The 18,615-nt window shown below is 40.8% G+C and overlaps 1 protein-coding gene across 1 annotated transcript in view; it reads right to left on the bottom strand.

Moving 5' to 3' along the window:
* The window catches only part of kcnh5b (potassium voltage-gated channel, subfamily H (eag-related), member 5b), a 177,366-nt gene that overhangs the window by 62,919 nt on the left and 95,832 nt on the right, over window positions 1–18,615 (bottom strand). Inside the window, exon 10 of the mRNA XM_061987485.2 lies at window positions 1,874–2,073. Coding sequence (XP_061843469.2) covers window positions 1,874–2,073 — 200 coding nt within the window. The remainder of the gene's footprint in view (window positions 1–1,873; window positions 2,074–18,615) is intronic.

Raw genomic sequence — 18,615 nt, 5'->3', positions numbered from 1 at the left:
ATGTGCAAGTGTTGGCGCAAGTGAGAAAGAGCGAGCGGCTGCTGTTGATATAACAAAGTTGCTTTTGGTCTGGTTTGTACTGCAGAAAATGACCTCTTTTGCTAGATATCATTTTTTTTACTAATGTTTTGGTGATGTCTTTATGGTCGACAATAAAGAGTTTTGCTCAGTAAAGTGATCGATGGAATTCATGTCCTCAAAGCGTCTCGACAGACGTTACAATATTTGAACAATGATGACGAAAACTGTTTTCTCTGTCGTGTCCGTGTGTCGAAAATTGTTATGCGCTTTTATTTTTAGGGACCGAGTCCCTTTGGGACAGAGGACCCTATTGTATTTCTAGCGTTTTATTATTATACCGCCGCCTCTTTGAGCTGTAATTTGACCCCATTAACATGCTTCAAAACTCACCAAATTGGACACACATCAGAACTGGCAAAAATTGCGATCTAATCAAAAAACCAAACCCCAAAACTCAAAATTGTGCTCTAGCGCCTCCTAGGAAGAAAACTCAGACAAAACTGCCTGTAACTTCCAGTAGGAATGTTGTAGAGACATGAAACAAAAACCTCTATGTAGGTCTTACTTAGACCTATATTTCATACATTGACAACCCCCAGCAAAAATCAACAAGAAGTTTGTAATTCCCCCTTCAAAACAAAAGTTGTGTAAAAACAGTCACCTTTTTTCAAATATTATCTCCTCCCATGTGTGATGTCTGTAGGAGTGTTTTCATGCATATTTGTACCTGCTATCGTAATGTAATGACGCTAGCGTCGTTAGCAATAGCTAATATGGTAACTACAGATGTCCGATAATGGCTTTTTTGCCGATATGCGATATTCCGATATTGTCCAACTCTTAATTACCGACATCAACCGATACCAATATATATATATTATACAGTCGAGGAATCAACACATTATTATGCCTAATTTTGTTGTGATGACCTGCTGGATGCATTAAACAATGTAACAAGGTTTTCCAAAATAAATCAACTCCAACCCCAAAACTAGGAAAAAACACAGACAAAACTGCTTGCAACTTCCGGTAGGAATGTCGTAGAGACATGAAACAAAAACCTCTATGTAGGTCTGACTTAGACCTAGATTTCATACATTGACATCCTTCAGCAAAAATCAACAGGAAGTAGACAATTCCCCCTTCAGTACAGAAGTTTACTAAAAACAGTCACTTTTGCCTCTTTGAGCTGTAATTTGACCCCCTTAACATGCTTCAAAACTCACCAAACTGGACACACACATCAGGACTGGCAAAAATTGCGATCTAATAAAAAAAACAACCCCAAATCTCAAAATTGCGCTCTAGCGCCCCTAGGAAGAAAACACAGACACAACTGCTCCTAGGAAGAAAACTCAGACAAAACTGCCCGTAACTTCCAGTAGAAACAAAATCTCTATGTAGGTCTCACTTAGACCTACATTTCATATATTGACAACCCCCAGCAAAAATCAACAGGAAGTTTGCAATTCCCCCTTCAAAAAAAAAGTTTTGTAAAAACCGGTCACCTTTTTTCAAACATTATCTCCTCTGAGCGCGTTTGTCGTGTTGGCTTCAAATTAGCACAGGAGAGAGATTGAACCCTTTTGATTAAAAGTTGATGAAAGAGTTTTAATTACTGCTCCGGTTTGGATTTTATGAGCCCTCAAAGTCGGTCCCGTCCATCACTGCTTGAAGCTTTAATTTTATTAGATTTTGTGCGCAGCATAGGTTTGCCGTGCGCAGAGGACGCTTGAGCAGTGCGCAATTGCACAGGCGCGCACCTTAGAGGGAACGTCGGTCCTTACCCACGTCCAGTGCGGCACAAAGCTCGTGCTCTCGTTGTGTCTGACAAAGACTCGAATGCTCTGACCTTTTCCGTGTCGATGCCTTTGGACATGGACCACGTGGAGACGATGTAGTCCATGACGCGCTCGCTCAGGCCCTTGGGCACCTGGTAGAGCTTGAGGAAGTCGCGCACGTTGTTGAGCATCTCGTGGTAGCGGTTGGTGTTGGCGTACATCTGCTGGAAGATGGTGGTCACGTTGCCGAAGATGGTGGCGTAGAGCAGAGCTGCAAAAGGAGAGAAAGGAGCAAACGCGCACAAACTCCATCAGAAAGATCATTTTTAATTATTAATAATTGAAGACGTTTGATTATGAGACGATTCTTTGGCTTTGGTGGAGGTCTTGGCTCGACCCAGCGGGTCCCCAACCACCGGTCCGGGGACCGGTACCGGTCCATGAAGCATTTGCTACCGGGCCGGAGAGAAACATTAAATAATTTATAAAAGACTGCATTTTCTCCGACTTAACTTTGGCCTGTCCCACTAGACCAGGGGTGTCAAACTTGTTTTCATTGAGGGCCACACCACAGTCATGGCTGTCATTAGAGGGCCGCTTGTAACAGCAAATCATTAATGAATTTGCCTATGAATTTAAATATTTAAAAAAATAAATACGTAAAGAGTAAAAAAAAATCTGTGGATTTGACCACTTTTTTAACAGAAAAAAAGTGGCCGCTTTTTTTAGTTGCCAGACTTTTACTGTAAAATATATGGTGTTATTTTAGTATTGCTATTTTTACAACATATTATTGTAAATAGAAATACTGTACCGCTGTTTAATTTTATTTTGGCAACTCAGGTGCCAGTTTTTTACCATAATAAAATGTGGTACCATAAAATCATCAACCGTGGATTAAAAAGAAACAAAAAATTGACAGCTCAGTTAGGGATGATGTTTGATAAGAAATTATCGAGTTCGAGCACATTATCAAATCTTCTTATCGAACCGAGTCCTTATCGATTCTCTTATCGAATCCAGATAGGTTGTTGTATATGGAAAAAAACACAATATTTGGTTTAACAAAAGCTGTTGGAATAATTGTTTGTAAGTTATCGCAAAAGAAACGTTGTATTATGAATGCTGTCTTTCGCCTAACAAGAGGAAGAAGGCTCGTGAAACGCCACAGTGATTTCAACACGGACAGATGGCAGGATCTGCTCAACTTCCAGAGGAACTCTCTTTGAAGTGTTAAACGAACTCTCTCTGAAGTATTTCACAAACTCTCTTCCAACTGTTTGGTGACCGAGGTCAACGCTATTTACGACCCGCTGCCCTCTTGAAGTCCCTGTGGTCAGGAGACGGGAGGGGTTATCCATTGTCCTCCAACACCTGCCCCAGCTGGATCCAGGAAGAGCCCAAGCCCGAGAAATCCTCTTCTTGGACTTCAAAGCGACCGAAAACAATGACTGTTTTAAATACCTCCCATTCCTGCTGTGACATATGTTGGTGCGTGAACATTGAACATCTGAATTAAAAGAGGAGACGAAAACCTTCTTCGTCAGAGCGTGGTGCAGGACTGTACAGAGAGTGCAGTGGCCATGTCTCTCCTCAATTGAGTCCAAATTGAATTCTGTCTCTGTTTGATTCCTTGCCTTTTGTCTTGTTTAACAGATGTCCTCAGTGTTTGAACGTGACAAAAGCTCACTTTTATTTTATAAGAAAAAACTAAAATAAAATAAATAAATAAATATTGACTGTTACCCCCCTAAAAAATAAAAATAAATAAATATTGACTGTTGTTACCCAAAGTATATTAAGTGGGATTTAAAAAAATATATATATATATACAGTAACACAAAAGCAACCTGTCTCTGTGATCACTATAGGTGTATAAATAATAATATAGTGTTAAATAAAATCAGTCCCTTGGGCACAAAACTGAAAATAATACAGCTCTCTAAAAAGTGCACTTCTGCTGCTATTGGAACATACTAACTACACACACAGGCAGACAGCTAACAAACAGTCCAAGACGTCTAATAAAGTTCCAAAGCAGATGAATCCATTTAGGGTCTTTATTGTTGTTGATCTTGCTTTGTCTTTTCCTATCTTTACTTTTGTCTTGCACTGGACTGTTATTTATTTATTTTTTTTAAACTGAAATACACACAATGACAAATGTATAAGCTAAGTGATTCAATTAACATACTGAAATGTAATACACAATATGTAAATACTAGCTCCACACAAATATAAAGTACTATCATCAAACAAATACTTCTGAGTGTTGAAACTATTTCGATGGTGGAAATACACGCTTGGCAGCCATTTTAAGTCCTCAAAACATCCATTGAAACAGTGCACAAAAATCGTTTTCAATAAACATCTTACCATCAAATTTAACCACTTTCCACCTTAATATTGAGTTACATAAACAAGTTAAACAGTTTACTTACAGACTTATCTTTTCCAAGGCTTGTAAGAGCTAACACAACTTGTCTACTTCTCATCGCCAACCCGGAAGTGCCCAAACTATTGACGCGTAGTATTTTCATATCGCCACAAGGTGTCAGTAAGAGTCTACAATCAAATGGGCATTATATTGCCCATTTGGGATTCGTTCCCAGGGATTCGAATAAAGAACCAACTCTTTTTCTTTACTATAGTGGCCTCGATAACGGTAACCGGTTCTCAAAAAGGGATTCGAGTCCATGGATTCGGTTCTTTTCTTATCGAACAACCAGGAGAATCGGTTTCGAACATCATCCCTAAGCTCAGTCGACAGAATTGTACTGTAAAAAAACAAAGATTGGTCGGGTTTTTTTTTCAACTATGCTGTAAAAAAAACTCCCTAAATTTTACAGTAAAAGTTATTGGTCATTTTTATAGTGTACACTTTGATTGATAACTTGCTTTGAAACTATAAATTAAGCAGATATTTAAGTATTTATTTGGATTTTAACCAACAAAGTTAGATAGTATAATATTTGTTGCAATATTGGACACTATTTTTTCCCCCCTGTCGAACTAGAAAAAAACCTAATACCTTTTGTAAGAAAATAAGAAAGTAAAGAAAGAAAATATAAGGTATTTTATTGACACTGTTGCGTCGGACCAGTTCTTCCTCCCAGAGAATCTAAGTTACTGGTCAATCCCAAGTTCTTTAGATGACATATATGCTGAGTAAGAAGGGCCGTTAAGACAGAATTGGAATATTGTAGTTTTATTCCAAAGCTTTGGTAGGTCAACTCAATCAATCAGTCATTTGTATCGGCTGCTGTAGTTGATCTGGCATTCCAAAGGAAAAAGCAACTAATTTCACCCAAAGAAAGTCTCCATCCCCCCTCTCTCAACACTGATAAGAGAGACGTGGGGTTTTTCTTCACATTCCGTAGGTTTACGACCCTGTCTAAAGAAACTGGTAGAATACACAGAGGAAAAGTATTAGGCGCTCTAAATCGTATCTGCCTCCTTTCCACACACATATTATTTCCAGGCTTCTGCGGGCCATGTCAAAGGACATGGAGGGCCAGTTCTGGCCCACGGGCCTTGAGTTTGACACCTGTGCACTAGACACACCAATGATGTACAATAAAACTCCTCATAGGAAGTTGCCATTTGTTCTAACTTTGTGACATGATACAATGCACATTAATGAACACATCAAATATAAATGTGACAGATTGTAGCCAAAGGCTGATTTCCATGAGCATTTCATTGCAAAGAAACAAGTCCAGGGCTCCCACTAATCCAGCGTTCTAGTGAGTTCTATTTTTTACAAGTGGGAAGCCGGTCCCTGGAAATAATGCCTACATTAAACCGGTCCGTGGTGCAAAAAAGGTTGGGGACCACTGGTTTACTGTAACTTTTTTCCTACACTTTGAACACTGCGGCTAATTTATGGATTTTTTAGTAGTTTTAAAACATTTTTATTTGCATTTGCAATTTAAAAATGCACCGAAAAGGCGTGTGTGTGTGGGGGGGGGAGATGTGGGCAGCGCGCTTGCAGGAGCAAAAGTCACCGCCGCTGTCTATGGTGCTGAGGACAAGTACCATGCATGTGCTGACGGCGAGACACAGCTGGCAGGTTATTCGATTTCACAGGTGGTACGTGTTAATCTAATCATCTGTTGTCTTTAACAGTGAGCGGCCGAGTGCAGGAGGGAGAGGAAGTTTTGGAGAGGACTGAAAAGCCCTGGAGAAACGTATAACTGATGAGTGTGTTGAAAAACATTACATCTGTTGTACAACTCGGTATGCTTGGCTACTTTGACGCACGTATTCGTAGAGCCGCAAGACAGCGACTGCTACAGTGTGTTTTAGTGTTTTCAAGTTACCGGAAGTAGTGAAGTGAAGTGAATTATATTTATATAGCGCTTTTTCTCCAGTGACTCAAAGCGCTTTACATTGTGAAAGCCAATATCTAAGTTACATTTAAAGCAGTGTGGGTGGCACTGGGAGCAGGTGGGTAAAGTGTCTTGCCCAAGGACACAACGGCAGTGACTAGGATGGTGGAAGCGGGAATCGAACCTGCAACCCTCAAATTGCTGGCACGGCCGCTCTACCAACCGAGCTATACCGCCCAGTAGAATGCTGTCCAAGTTTTCTAGCCGTCCATAGCGTTTCTACTCATATGGATTCTTCACTCTAAGCAACGTTTAAAGTAAAGTACCAATGATTGTCACACACACACTAGGTGTGGTGAAATTACCCTCTGCATTTGACCCGTTCCTTTGTTCAACCCCCTGGGAGGTGAGGGGAGCAGTGAGCAGCAGCGGTGGCAGCGCCCGGAAATCATTTTGGTGATTTAACCCCCAATTCCAACCCTTGTAGCTGAGTGCCAAGCAGGGAGGTAATGGGTCACATTTTTATAGTCTTTTATAGGGTTTGAACTCACGACCTACCGATCTCAGGGCGGACACTCTAACCTGTTTGTAAGTTTTACAATATAACTAAAACAATTCTTACTTACTAAACCGTCCCATGTGTGATGTCTGTAGGAGTGTTTTCATGCATTTTTGTACCTGTTATCGTAATGTAATGACGCTAGCGTCGTTGGCGATAGCTAATATGCTAACTAGAGATGTCCGATAATGGCTTTTTTGCCGATATGCGATATTCCGATATTGTCCAACTCTTAATTACTGACATCAACCGATACCGATATATACAGTCGTGGAATTAACACATTATTATGCCTAATTTTGTTGTGATGCCCTGCTGGATGCATTAAACAATGTAACAAGGTTTTCCAAAATAAATGAACTCCAACCCCAAAACTAGGAAAAAAACACAGACAAAACTGCTTGTAACTTCCGGTAGGAATGTCGTAGAAACATGAAACAAAAACCTCTATGTAGGTCTGACTTAGACCTAGATTTCATACATTGACATCCTTCAGCAAAAATCAACAGGAAGTTGGCAATTCCCCCTTCAGTACAAAGGTTTACTAAAAACAGTCACTTTTGCCTCTTTGAGCTGTAATTTGACCCCCTTAACATGCTTCAAAACTCACCAAACTGGACACACACATCAGGACTGGCAAACAATTGCGATCTAATAAAAAAAAACAACAACCCCAAAACTCAAAATTGCGCTCGAGCGCCCCCTAGGAAGAAAACACAGACAACTGCTCCTAGGAAGAAAACTGAAGACAAAACTACCTGTAACTTCCAGTAGAAACAAAAACCTCTATGTAGGTCTCACTTAGACCTACATTTCATATATTGACAACCCCCAGCAAAAATCAACAGGAAGTTTGCAATTCCCCCTTCAAAACAAAAGTTTTGTAAAAACCGGTCACCTTTTTTCAAACATTATCTCCTCTCAGCGCGTTGGTCGTGTCGGCTTCAAACTAGCACAGGAGAGAGATTGAACCCTTCTGATTAAAAGTTGACAAAAGAGTTTTAATTACTGCTCCGGTTTGGATTTTATGTGCCGCCAAAATCGGTCCCGTCCATCGCTGCTTGCAGCTTTAATTTATGTATTGTTATTTATTTCGCTAACTGCTTCTTTGCTATCACTTTTACCATCATATTTGTACATATCCTATTTGCTAATGTTGCTCTATTGTTGTTGTTGTTATTAGGGACCGCAATGTCCCTTTGGGACAGAGGACCCTATTGTATTTCGTGCGTTTTATTATTATTATTCCGCCGCCTCTTTGAGCTGTAATTTGACCCCCTTAACATGCTTCAAAACTCACCATATTTGACACACACATCAGGACCTGCGAAAATTGCCTTTTAATAAAAAAAACGAACCCCGAAACTAGGAAAAAACTTTGCTTGTAACTTCCGGCAGGAATGTCGTAGAGACATGAAACAAAAATCTCTATGTAGGTCTGACTTAGACCTAGATTTCATACATTGACATTCTTCAGCAAAAATCAACAGGAAGTTGGCAATTCCCCCTTCAGTACAGAAGTTTACTAAAAACAGTCACTGTTGCCTCTTTGAGCTGTAATTTGACCCCCTTAACATGCTTCAAAACTCACCAAACTGGACACACACAACAGGACTGGCAAAAATTGCGATCTAATTTAAAAAAAATAAAATTAAAATAAAAAAACTCAAAATTGCGCTCTAGCGCCCCCTAGGAAGAAAACACAGACACAACTGCTCCTAGGAAGAAAACTCAGACTAAACTGCCTGTAACTTCCAGTAGGAATGTCTTAGAGACATGAAACAAATACCTCTATGTAGGTCTCACTTAGACCTACATTTCCCCAGCAAAGTTTGCAATTCCCCCTTCAAAACAAAGGTTTTGTAAAAAACGGTCACCTTTTTTCAAACATTATCTCCTCTGAGCGCGTTTGTCGTGTCGGCTTCAAACTAGCACAGGAGAGAGATTGAACCCTTCTGATTAAAAGTTGACCAAAGAGTTTTAATTACTGCTCCGGTTTGGATTTTATGTGCCGTCAATTATTAATTTGACCCCCTTAACATGCTTCAAAACTCACGAAAGTGGACACACACATCAGGACTGGCAAAAATTGCGATCTAATAGAAAAAAAAAGAAGAAAAAAACTCAAAATTGCGCACTAGCGCCCCCTAGGAAGAAAACACAGACACAACTGCTCCTAGGAAGAAAACTCAGACAAAACTGCCTGTAACTTCCAGTAGAAACAAAAACCTCTATGTAGGTCTCACTTAGACCTACATTTCATATATTGACAACCCCCAGCAAAAATCAACAGGAAGTTTGCAATTCCCCCTTCAAAACAAAAGTTTTGCAAAAACCGGTCACCTTTTTTCAAACATTATCTTCTCTGAGCGCGTTGGTCGTGTCGGCTTCAAACTAGCACAGGAGAGAGATTGAACCCTTCCGATTAAAAGTTGACAAAAGAGTTTTAATTACTGCTCCGGTTTGGATTTTATGTGCCATCAAAGTCGGTCCCGTCCATCGCTGCTTGCAGCTGTAATTTATGTATTGTTATTTATTTCGCTAACTGCTTCTTTGCTATCACTTTTACCATCATATTTGTACAGATCCTATTTGCTGATGTTGCTCTATTGTTGTTGTTATTAGGGACCGCAATGTCCCTTTGGGACAGAGGACCCTATTGTATTTCGTGCGTTTTATTATTATTCCGCCGCCTCTTTGAGCTGTAATTTGACCCCCTTAACATGCTTCAAAACTCACCATATTTGACACACACATCAGGACCTGCGAAAATAGCCTTTTAATAAAAAAAAAAAACGAACCCCAAAACTAGGAAAAAACACAGACAAAACTGCTTGTAACTTCCGGTAGAAATGTCGTAGAGACATAAAACAAAAACCTCTATGTAGGTCTGACTTAGACCTAGATTTCATACATTGACATTCTTCAGCAAAAATCAACAGGAAGTTGGCAATTCCCCCTTCAAAAAAAAAGTTTTGTAAAAACCGGTCACCTTTTTTCAAACATTATCTCCTCTGAAAGCGTTGGTCGTGTCGGCTTCAAACTAGCACAGGAGAGAGATTGAACCCTTCTGATTAAAAGTTGACAAAAAAGTTTTAATTACTGCTCCGGTTTGGATTTTATGTGCCGCCAAAGTCGGTCCCGTCCATCGCTGCTTGCAGCTTTAATTATTGTTGTGTTTGCTGTTGTTGTTGTTGTTGTCTCTCTGTCTTATCCCCCTCTTGTCCCCACAATTTCCCCCTCTGTCTTCCTTTTTTCTCTCTTTCTATCTCCTCCTGCTCCGGCCCGGCTGCACTAAATGATACTATGAATACATTTAATAAAGTCAAATACAAATAAGGCAACAAGAGAAGTATCCCACACTTCTCTATTGTAAAGTGAATGTGAACAGCCGATATGGGCATCTACATCAACTATATGACAGGACAAAAAAAAAAGAAAGAAAAAAAGACTAAGTGCTAAAGGAAGGCTTTAAATAGGATTTTTGTCTGATTGTTGAAGTCTTTAGAAATTGTCCCCTCTTAAACCGTTTCTTCGCAGCAGCTTTGTTACTCTCTAGAAAAGTCCCCTTGGGGCCCACAATGAAGAGCCGAACTGCCTTCTTTTTTTTTTTTTTTTTTTAATCCACAAGCGAAGAAGAACCAAAATGGCGTCCGAGGCGAGTTGCTGAGGGGAGCGGTTTGATGCTTTGTGAGCCGAGTCGGCATCTGGTCCCTGCGCACAGCTGCTGTCCTAACGAGTGCGGATTGCGCACCAAAAACATCAACTTCCTGTAAATAAGACTCCATTCTGCAAAAACTCAATGCTGCCTCCACAAAGACAGAAAGTGCTGATTTGACAATATTTCTTCCTGGGCTTGTACGACTCCAATGTGTCGGACTGTTTCGAGTATTTTGCAAAAATCCAGATTGACGCGGCTGTCATCTTTTTGGCAGCGAGCGTCGGCGGAGACGAACGGCCGACCGCGGTGCGTTTAATGCCGCCCGTAAATCCCAATTACAAGTGGTGTAAGAGTGTGATGTTGCTGAAGGCAGCAGCTCTTCGCAGACTGGACTCGGCGCGCAACAATTCTCACAGGTCAACTGTCGTTGAACCATCGGGTCATACAGGGCCGGCTCTAGATCATTTGACGCCCCGGGCGAGAGTGAACACCCCCTCATCTTCAGTGAACTTACTGAGGAATTTATGAAAGTGAAACAATACAAAAAGTAAAATACTAAACGTGTTAGCATATTAGCTACGGCTAACGACGCTAGCTGGATTACATTACGATAGCAAGTACAAATACGCATGAAAACACTCTGTGGAGGGAGGTGTGGCCAGCGCGCCTGCAGGAGCAAAAGTCACTGCCTCTGTCTGTGGTGCTGAGGACGAGCGCCATCGGATAGGGGTGGGGCATGTGCTGACGGCAAGACACAGCTGGCAGGTGATTAGATTTAAAGGCCGACTGAAATGCGATTATCTTATTTAAACGGGGATAGCAGGTCCATTCTATGTGTCATACTTGATCATTTCGCGATATTGCCATATTTTTGCTGAAAGGATTTAGTAGAGAACATCGACGATAAAGTTCGCAACTTTTGGTCGCTGATAAAAAAGCCTTGCCTGTACCGGAAGTAGTAGACGGGTAGCGTGACGTCACAGGTTGTGGAGCTCCTCACATCTGCACATTGTTTACAATCATGGCCACCAGCAGCGAGAGCGATTCGGACCGAGAAAGCGACGATTTCCCCATTAATTTGAGCGAGGATGAAAGATTCGTGGATGAGGAAAGTGAGAGTGAAGGACTAGAGGGCAGTGGGAGCGATTCAGATAGGGAAGATGCTGTGAGAGGCGGGTGGGACCTGATATTCAGCTGGGAATGACTAAAACAGTAAATAAACACAAGACATATATATACTCTATTAGCCACAACACAACCAGGCTTATATTTAATATGCCACAAATTAATCCCGCATAACAAACACCTCCCGTCCATATTACCCGCCAATACAACTCAAACACCTGCACAACACACTCAATCCCACAGCCCAAAGTACCGTTCACCTCCCCAAAGTTCATACAGCACATATATTTCCCCAAAGTCCCCAAAGTTACGTACGTGACATGCACATAGCGGCACGCACGTACGGGCAAGCGATCAAATGTTTGGAAGCCGCAGCTGCATGTGTACTCACGGTACCGCGTCTGCGCATCCAACTCAAAGTCCTCCTGGTAAGAGTCTCTGTTGTCCCAGTTCTCCACAGGCCAATGGTAAAGCTTGACTGTCATCTTCCGGGAATGTAAACAATGAAACACCGACTGTGGTTGTGTTGCTGCAGTCGGCCGCAATACACCGCTTCCCACCTACAGCTTTCTTCTTTGCTGTCTCCATTGTTCATTGAACAAATTGCAAAAGATTCACCAACACAGATGTCCAGAATACTGTGGAATTTTACGATGAAAACAGACGACTTAATAGCTGGCCACCATGCTGTCCCAAAATGTCCTCCACAATTTGTGACGTCACCGAGACGTTTTCAGCAGGATATTTCGCGCGGAATTTAAAATTGCACTTTAGTAAGCTAACCCGGCCGTATTGGCATGTGTTGCAATGTTAAGATTTCATCATTGATATATAAACTATCAGACTGCGTGGTCGGTAGTAGTGGCTTTCAGTAGGCCTTTAAAAAAAAAAAAAAAACGGGCAGCTCGGTCACTAGAATTTTATGGTAAATGTACGGCTTTGATGTTCACATTATGATTACTTGAGATGCCATTGTTTTTCTTTTACTGTAAAATATCTGGCCTTTTTTTTTTTTTTTTTACAGTAAAATGGGGGACGGCGTGGCGCTGGTTGGGGGAGTGGCCGTGCCAGCAACCTGAGGGTTCCTGGTTCGATCCCCACCTTCTACCAACCTCGTCACGTCCGTTGTGTCCTTGAGCAAGACACTTCACCCTTGCTCCTGATGGGTGCTGGTCAGGGCCTTGCATGGCAGCTCCCTCCATCAGTGTGTGAATGTGTGTGTGAATGGGTAAATGTGGAAATAGTGTCAAAGCGCTTTGAGTACCTTGAAGGTAGAAAAGCGCTATACAAGTATAACCCATTTATTTTATTTTAAAAAAACTAATAAAGTATAATACAAAACATATAAAGACTAACTAATAAAAAAACTAAAAACTAAAAACTAATAAAGTATAATACAAGTATAACCCATTTATTATTAAACTAAAAATTTATTAAACATTTATTATTTATTTATTTATTTATTACATTTATTATTTATTATTATTTATTAAACATTTATTATTAAACTAAAAACTAATAAAGTATAATACAAGTATAACCCATTTATTTTATTTTTTAAAAATTAATAAAAAAGTTAAAGTACCGAAATTATTCCCTGCATTTGACCCATCACCCTTGATCACCCCCTGGGAGGTGAGGGGAGCAGTGAGCAGCAGCGGTGGCCGCGCCCGGGAATCATTTTTGACAATTTAACCCCTTGTGATAAAGATGTCCCTTAATGGCAACGTGCAAGGATCGTGCAGCTGGGAAGAGGTCAGAGTGAACATGTAGTACACTTGGTACACACCCTTTGCTGGGCCATAGGAAATGAATAGAGATGTCCGATAATGGCTTTTTTGCCGATATCCGATATTCCGATATTGTCCAACTCTTAATTACCGATATCAACCGATACCGATTTATACAGTCGTGGAATTAACACATTATTATGCCTAATTTGGACAACCAGGTATGGTGAAAATAAGGTCCTTTTTTTTTTAAATTAATAAAATAAGATAAATAAATTAAAAACATTTTCTTGAATAAAAAAGAAAGTAAAACAATATAAAAACAGTTACATAGACGCTAGTAATTAATGAAAATGAGTCAAATTAACTATCCGATATTCCGATATTGTCCAACTCTTAATTACCGATTCCGATATCAACCGATACCGATATATACAGTCGTGGAATTAACACATTATTATGCCTAATTTTGTTGTGATGCCCCGCTGGATGCATTAAACAATGTAACAAGGTTTTCCAAAATAAATCACCTCAAGTTATGGGAAAAAAATGCCAACATGGCACTGCCATATTTATTATTGAAGTCACAAAGTGCATTATTTGTTTTAACATGCCTCAAAACAGCAGCTTGGAATTTGGGACATGCTCTCCCTGAGAGAGCATGAGGAGGTTGAGGTGGGCGGTAGCATGGGCTGTATTTTGTAGCGTCCCGGAAGAGTTAGTGCTGCAAGGGATTCTGGGTATTTGTTCTGTTGTGTTTATGTTGTGCTACAGTGCGGATGTTCTCCCGAAATGTGTTTGTCATTCTTGTTTGGTGTGGGTTCACAGTGTGACGCATATTTGTAACAGTGTTAAAGTTGTTTATACGGCCACCCTCAGTGCGACCTGTATGGCTGTTGACTAAGTATGCTTGCATTCACTTGTGCGTGTGTGAAAAGCCGTAGATATTATGTGACAGGGCCGGCACGCAAAGGCAGTGCCTTTAAGGTTTATTGGCGCTCTGTACTTCTCCCTACGTCCGTGTACACAGCGGCGTTTTAAAAAGTCATACATTTTACTTTTTGAAACCGATACCGATAATTTTGAAACCGATACTTTCCGATATTACATTTTAAAGCATTTATCGGCCGATAATATCTCTAGTCAATTATAATGGCTTTGAAGGTAAATGACTATCATAACAGTTTGACGATATTCATCTTCATTGTTTGCATAATTTGTACTGAACTCGACTTTTTGAATGATAGATTTTATATTTGCATTCTAACATTTACGAAACATGTTAGGCATTCGGGTATGAGAAAAGTCCCCCCATAAAATCAAAATTGTGCCTACTTATAGTTTAGGTTCAACGTGGTAAAACACAAAATAATTAGAGATGCCCGATAATGGCTTTTTTGCCGATATCCGATATTATCCAACTCTTAATTACAGATTCCGATATCAACCGATACCGATATATACAGTCGTGAAATTAACACATTATTATGCCTAAATTTGTTGTGATGCGGGAGTTGTAGGTGGGGGGGTGGGGTTTGGTGGTAGCGGAGGGTGTATATTGTAGCGTCCCGGAGAATTAGTGCTGCAAGGGATTCTGGGTATTTGTTCTGTTGTGTTTATGTTGTGTTACGGTGCGGATGTTCTCCTGAAATGTGTTTGTCATTCTTGTTTGGTGTGGGTTCACAGTGTGGCGCATATTTGTAACAGTGTTAAAGTTGTTTATACGGCCCCCCTCAGTGTGACCTGTATGGCTGTTGACCAAGTATGCTTGCATTCACTTGTGTGTGTGTGTGAAAAGCCGTAGATATTATGTGACTGGGCCGGCACGCAAAGGCAGTGCCTTTAAGGTTTATTGGCGCTCTGTACTTCTCCCTATGTCCGTGTACACAGCGGCATATTAATAAGTCATACATTTTACTTTTTGAAACCGATACCGATCATTTTGAAACCGATACTTTCCGATATTACATTTTAAAGCATTAATCGGCCGATAATATCTCTAGTCAATTATAATGGCTTTGAAGGTAAATGACTATCATAACAGTTTGACGATATTCATCTTCATTGTTTGCATAATTTGTACTGAACTCGACTTTTTGAATGATAGATTTTATATTTGCATTCTAACATTTATGAAACATGTTAGGCATTCGGGTATGAGAAAAGTCCCCCCATAAAATCAAAATTGTGCCTACTTATAGTTTAGGTTCAACGTGGTAAAACACAAAACAATTAGAGATGCCCGATAATGGCTTTTTTGCCGATATCCGATATTATCCAACTCTTAATTACAGATTCCGATATCAACCGATACCGATATATACAGTCGTGAAATTAACACATTATTATGCCTAAATTTGTTGTGATGCGGGAGTTGTAGGTGGGGGGGCGGGGTTTGGTGGTAGCGGAGGGTGTATATTGTAGCGTCCCGGAGAGTTAGTGCTGCAAGGGATTCTGGGTATTTGTTCTGTTGTGTTTTTGTTGTGTTACAGTGCGGATGTTCTCCCGAAATGTGTTTGTCATTCTTGTTTGGTGTGGGTTCACAGTGTGGCGCATATTTGTAACAGTGTTAAAGTTGTTTATACGCCCACCCTCAGTGTGACCTGTATGGCTGTTGACTAAGTATGCCTTGCATTCACTTGTGTGTGTGTGTGAAAAGCCGTAGATATTATGTGACTGGACCGGCACGCAAAGGAAGTGCCTTTAAGGTTTATTGGCCCTCTGTACTTTTTAAAATGTCATAAATTGTACTTTTTGAAACCAATTTTGAAACAGATACCGATAATTTCCGATATTACATTTTAAAGCAGTTATCGGCCGGTAATATCGGACATCCCTAGAAATGACAAAAACGGGCCACATTTGGCCCACAGGCCCCACTCCCTATTTCCCAGCAGGCTTGCAGAAAGACTAATGGCGTGGCAGCACGAGCGAGAACACTTGCAGTCTCTAATGGTCGAAGCAACAAGGCCAAAGGGGGGACCCGAGCGGGCGTCAGTGCGGGCCCCGAGTAATGAGGCCTTGGAGGGCCGTTGCCATGGACCCGGCTGGTAAACAGAGAGGGGCGGTCACGCAGGCTCGCTGTGCGGACTTGAACGGCAACATTGGACATGAGTAAGTGATGCTGATGGTGTGCAGGTCACATGTCAGCTGCTCAAATGTCAGCTGGAGCCAATTAATTTTCGGCGTGAAGCTGGTGCTTGTGATAAAGATGTCCCTTAATGCAGTGTTTTTCAACCACTGTGCCGTGGGAGATGATCTAATTTCACCTATTTGGGTTAAAAATATGTTTTGCAAACCAGTAATTATAGTCTGCAAATGATGTGTTGTTGTTGAGTGTCGGTGCTGTCTAGAACTGGGCAGAGTAACCGTGTAATACTCTTCCATATCAGTAGGTGGCAGCCGGTAGCTAATTGCTTTGTAGATGTCGGCAACAGCGGGAGGCAGGGTGCAGGTAAAAAAAAGTGTCTAATGCTTAAACCAAAAATACACAAAAGGTGAGTGCCTCTAAGAAAAGGCATTGAAGCTTAGCGAAGGCTATGCAGAACGAGACTAAAACTGAACTGGCTACAAAGTAAACAAAAACAGAATGCTGGACGACAGCAAAGACTTACTGTGGAGCAAAGACGGCGTACACATGACATGGCAATCGACAATGTCCCCACAAAGAAGGATAAAAACGACTGAAATATTCTTGATTGCTAAAACAAAGCAGATGCGGGAAATATCGCTCAAAGGAAGACATGAAAACTGCTACAGGAAAATACATTAAAAAAGAGAAAAATCCACCAAAATAGAAGCGCCAGACAAGAACTAAAACACTAGAGCTATATTGATGTATGCTTGGTTACGGTTTAAAGTCATATCCAACAATTGCGACGACGACTTTTTACTGTCAACTGAGTTTCATTTTTTTAATGATTTCTGCTGCTTTTTTCAACGCAAAAAATGTGCCTTGGCTCAAAAAAGGTTGAAAAACACTGCCTTAATGGCAGCGTGCAGGCATTTGACTGCAAAAGAGCATTGTGCCACAGGGCGTGTTTCCACATGACGTTTAGAGAGCTACGTTTTTCCTACGCTTTGGATTTTTCTTCGCTATCAGCCGTAATGTTTTGTATTCAACAAATAGTTTTAATATTACACCGACATGGACACTGAAAAGGTGTGTATTTGGTATTTGGTTGTCCTATGGCGCCATCTGCAGGACAATCTACTTCCTGTGTTGTGCCTTGAACCGGAAGAATAACCGTCCATAGCATTTCTACTTGAATGGATTCTCCATTCATCAATCCAAGCAACGTTAGCAAGTTTTACAATATAACTAAAACTGTTTATACTTACTAAACCGTCCCGGGTGTGATGTCTGTAGGAGTGTTAATGCTAGCGTCATTAGCATTAGCGACTATGCTTACAAGTGTCTCTTTGTATTATTAACTTACTATGGCATTCTTTTTGCATTGTTTTAGCTTCGTAAATTCACCAAAACGTTACCGTGGAGTTATTGAGTCTGTTTAGCTGATTGGAGAGCTGGCTTGCGTAGCTAGTGGGTCCATGACGATGACTTCTGTTTTGTTTGATCAGCCATTTTACTGCCGTGTCACAGACACCGTTTGGAAACATTTAAGGTACGTAAATAAACATTTACAAAATCGTTTGTACCGGTTTATATCTGCGGCTTATAGTGAAGTGCGGATAATACAGGTAAAAGCCAGTAAATTAGAATATTTTGAAAAACTTGATTTATTTCAGTAATTGCATTCAAAGGGTGTAACTTGTACATTATATTTATTCATTGCACACAGACTGATGCATTCAAATGTTTATTTCATTTAATTTTGATGATTTGAAGTGGCAACAAATGAAAATCCAAAATTCCGTGTGTCACAAAATTAGAATATTACTTAAGGCTAATACAAAAAAGGGATTTTTAGAAATGTATGAAAATGAAAAATATGAGCATGTACAATACTCAATACTTGGTTGGAGCTCCTTTTGCCTCAATTACTGCGTTAATGCGGCGTGGCATGGAGTCGATGAGTTTCTGGCACTGCTCAGGTGTTATGAGAGCCCAGGTTGCTCTGATAGTGGCCTTCAACTCTTCTGCGTTTTTGGGTCTGGCATTCTGCATCTTCCTTTTCACAATACCCCACAGATTTTCTATGGGGCTAAGGTCAGGGGAGTTGGCGGGCCAATTTAGAACAGAAATACCATGGTCCGTAAACCAGGCACGGGTAGATTTTGTGCTGTGTGCAGGCGCCAAGTCCTGTTGGAACTTGAAATCTCCATCTCCATAGAGCAGGTCAGCAGCAGGAAGCATGAAGTGCTCTAAAACTTGCTGGTAGACGGCTGCGTTGACCCTGGATCTCAGGAAACAGAGTGGACCGACACCAGCAGATGACATGGCACC

This window comes from Nerophis lumbriciformis, linkage group LG26 (genome assembly GCF_033978685.3).
Source record: "Nerophis lumbriciformis linkage group LG26, RoL_Nlum_v2.1, whole genome shotgun sequence".
Lineage (NCBI taxonomy): Eukaryota > Metazoa > Chordata > Actinopteri > Syngnathiformes > Syngnathidae > Nerophis > Nerophis lumbriciformis.
This window is presented reverse-complemented; position numbering and strand designations above follow the sequence as displayed.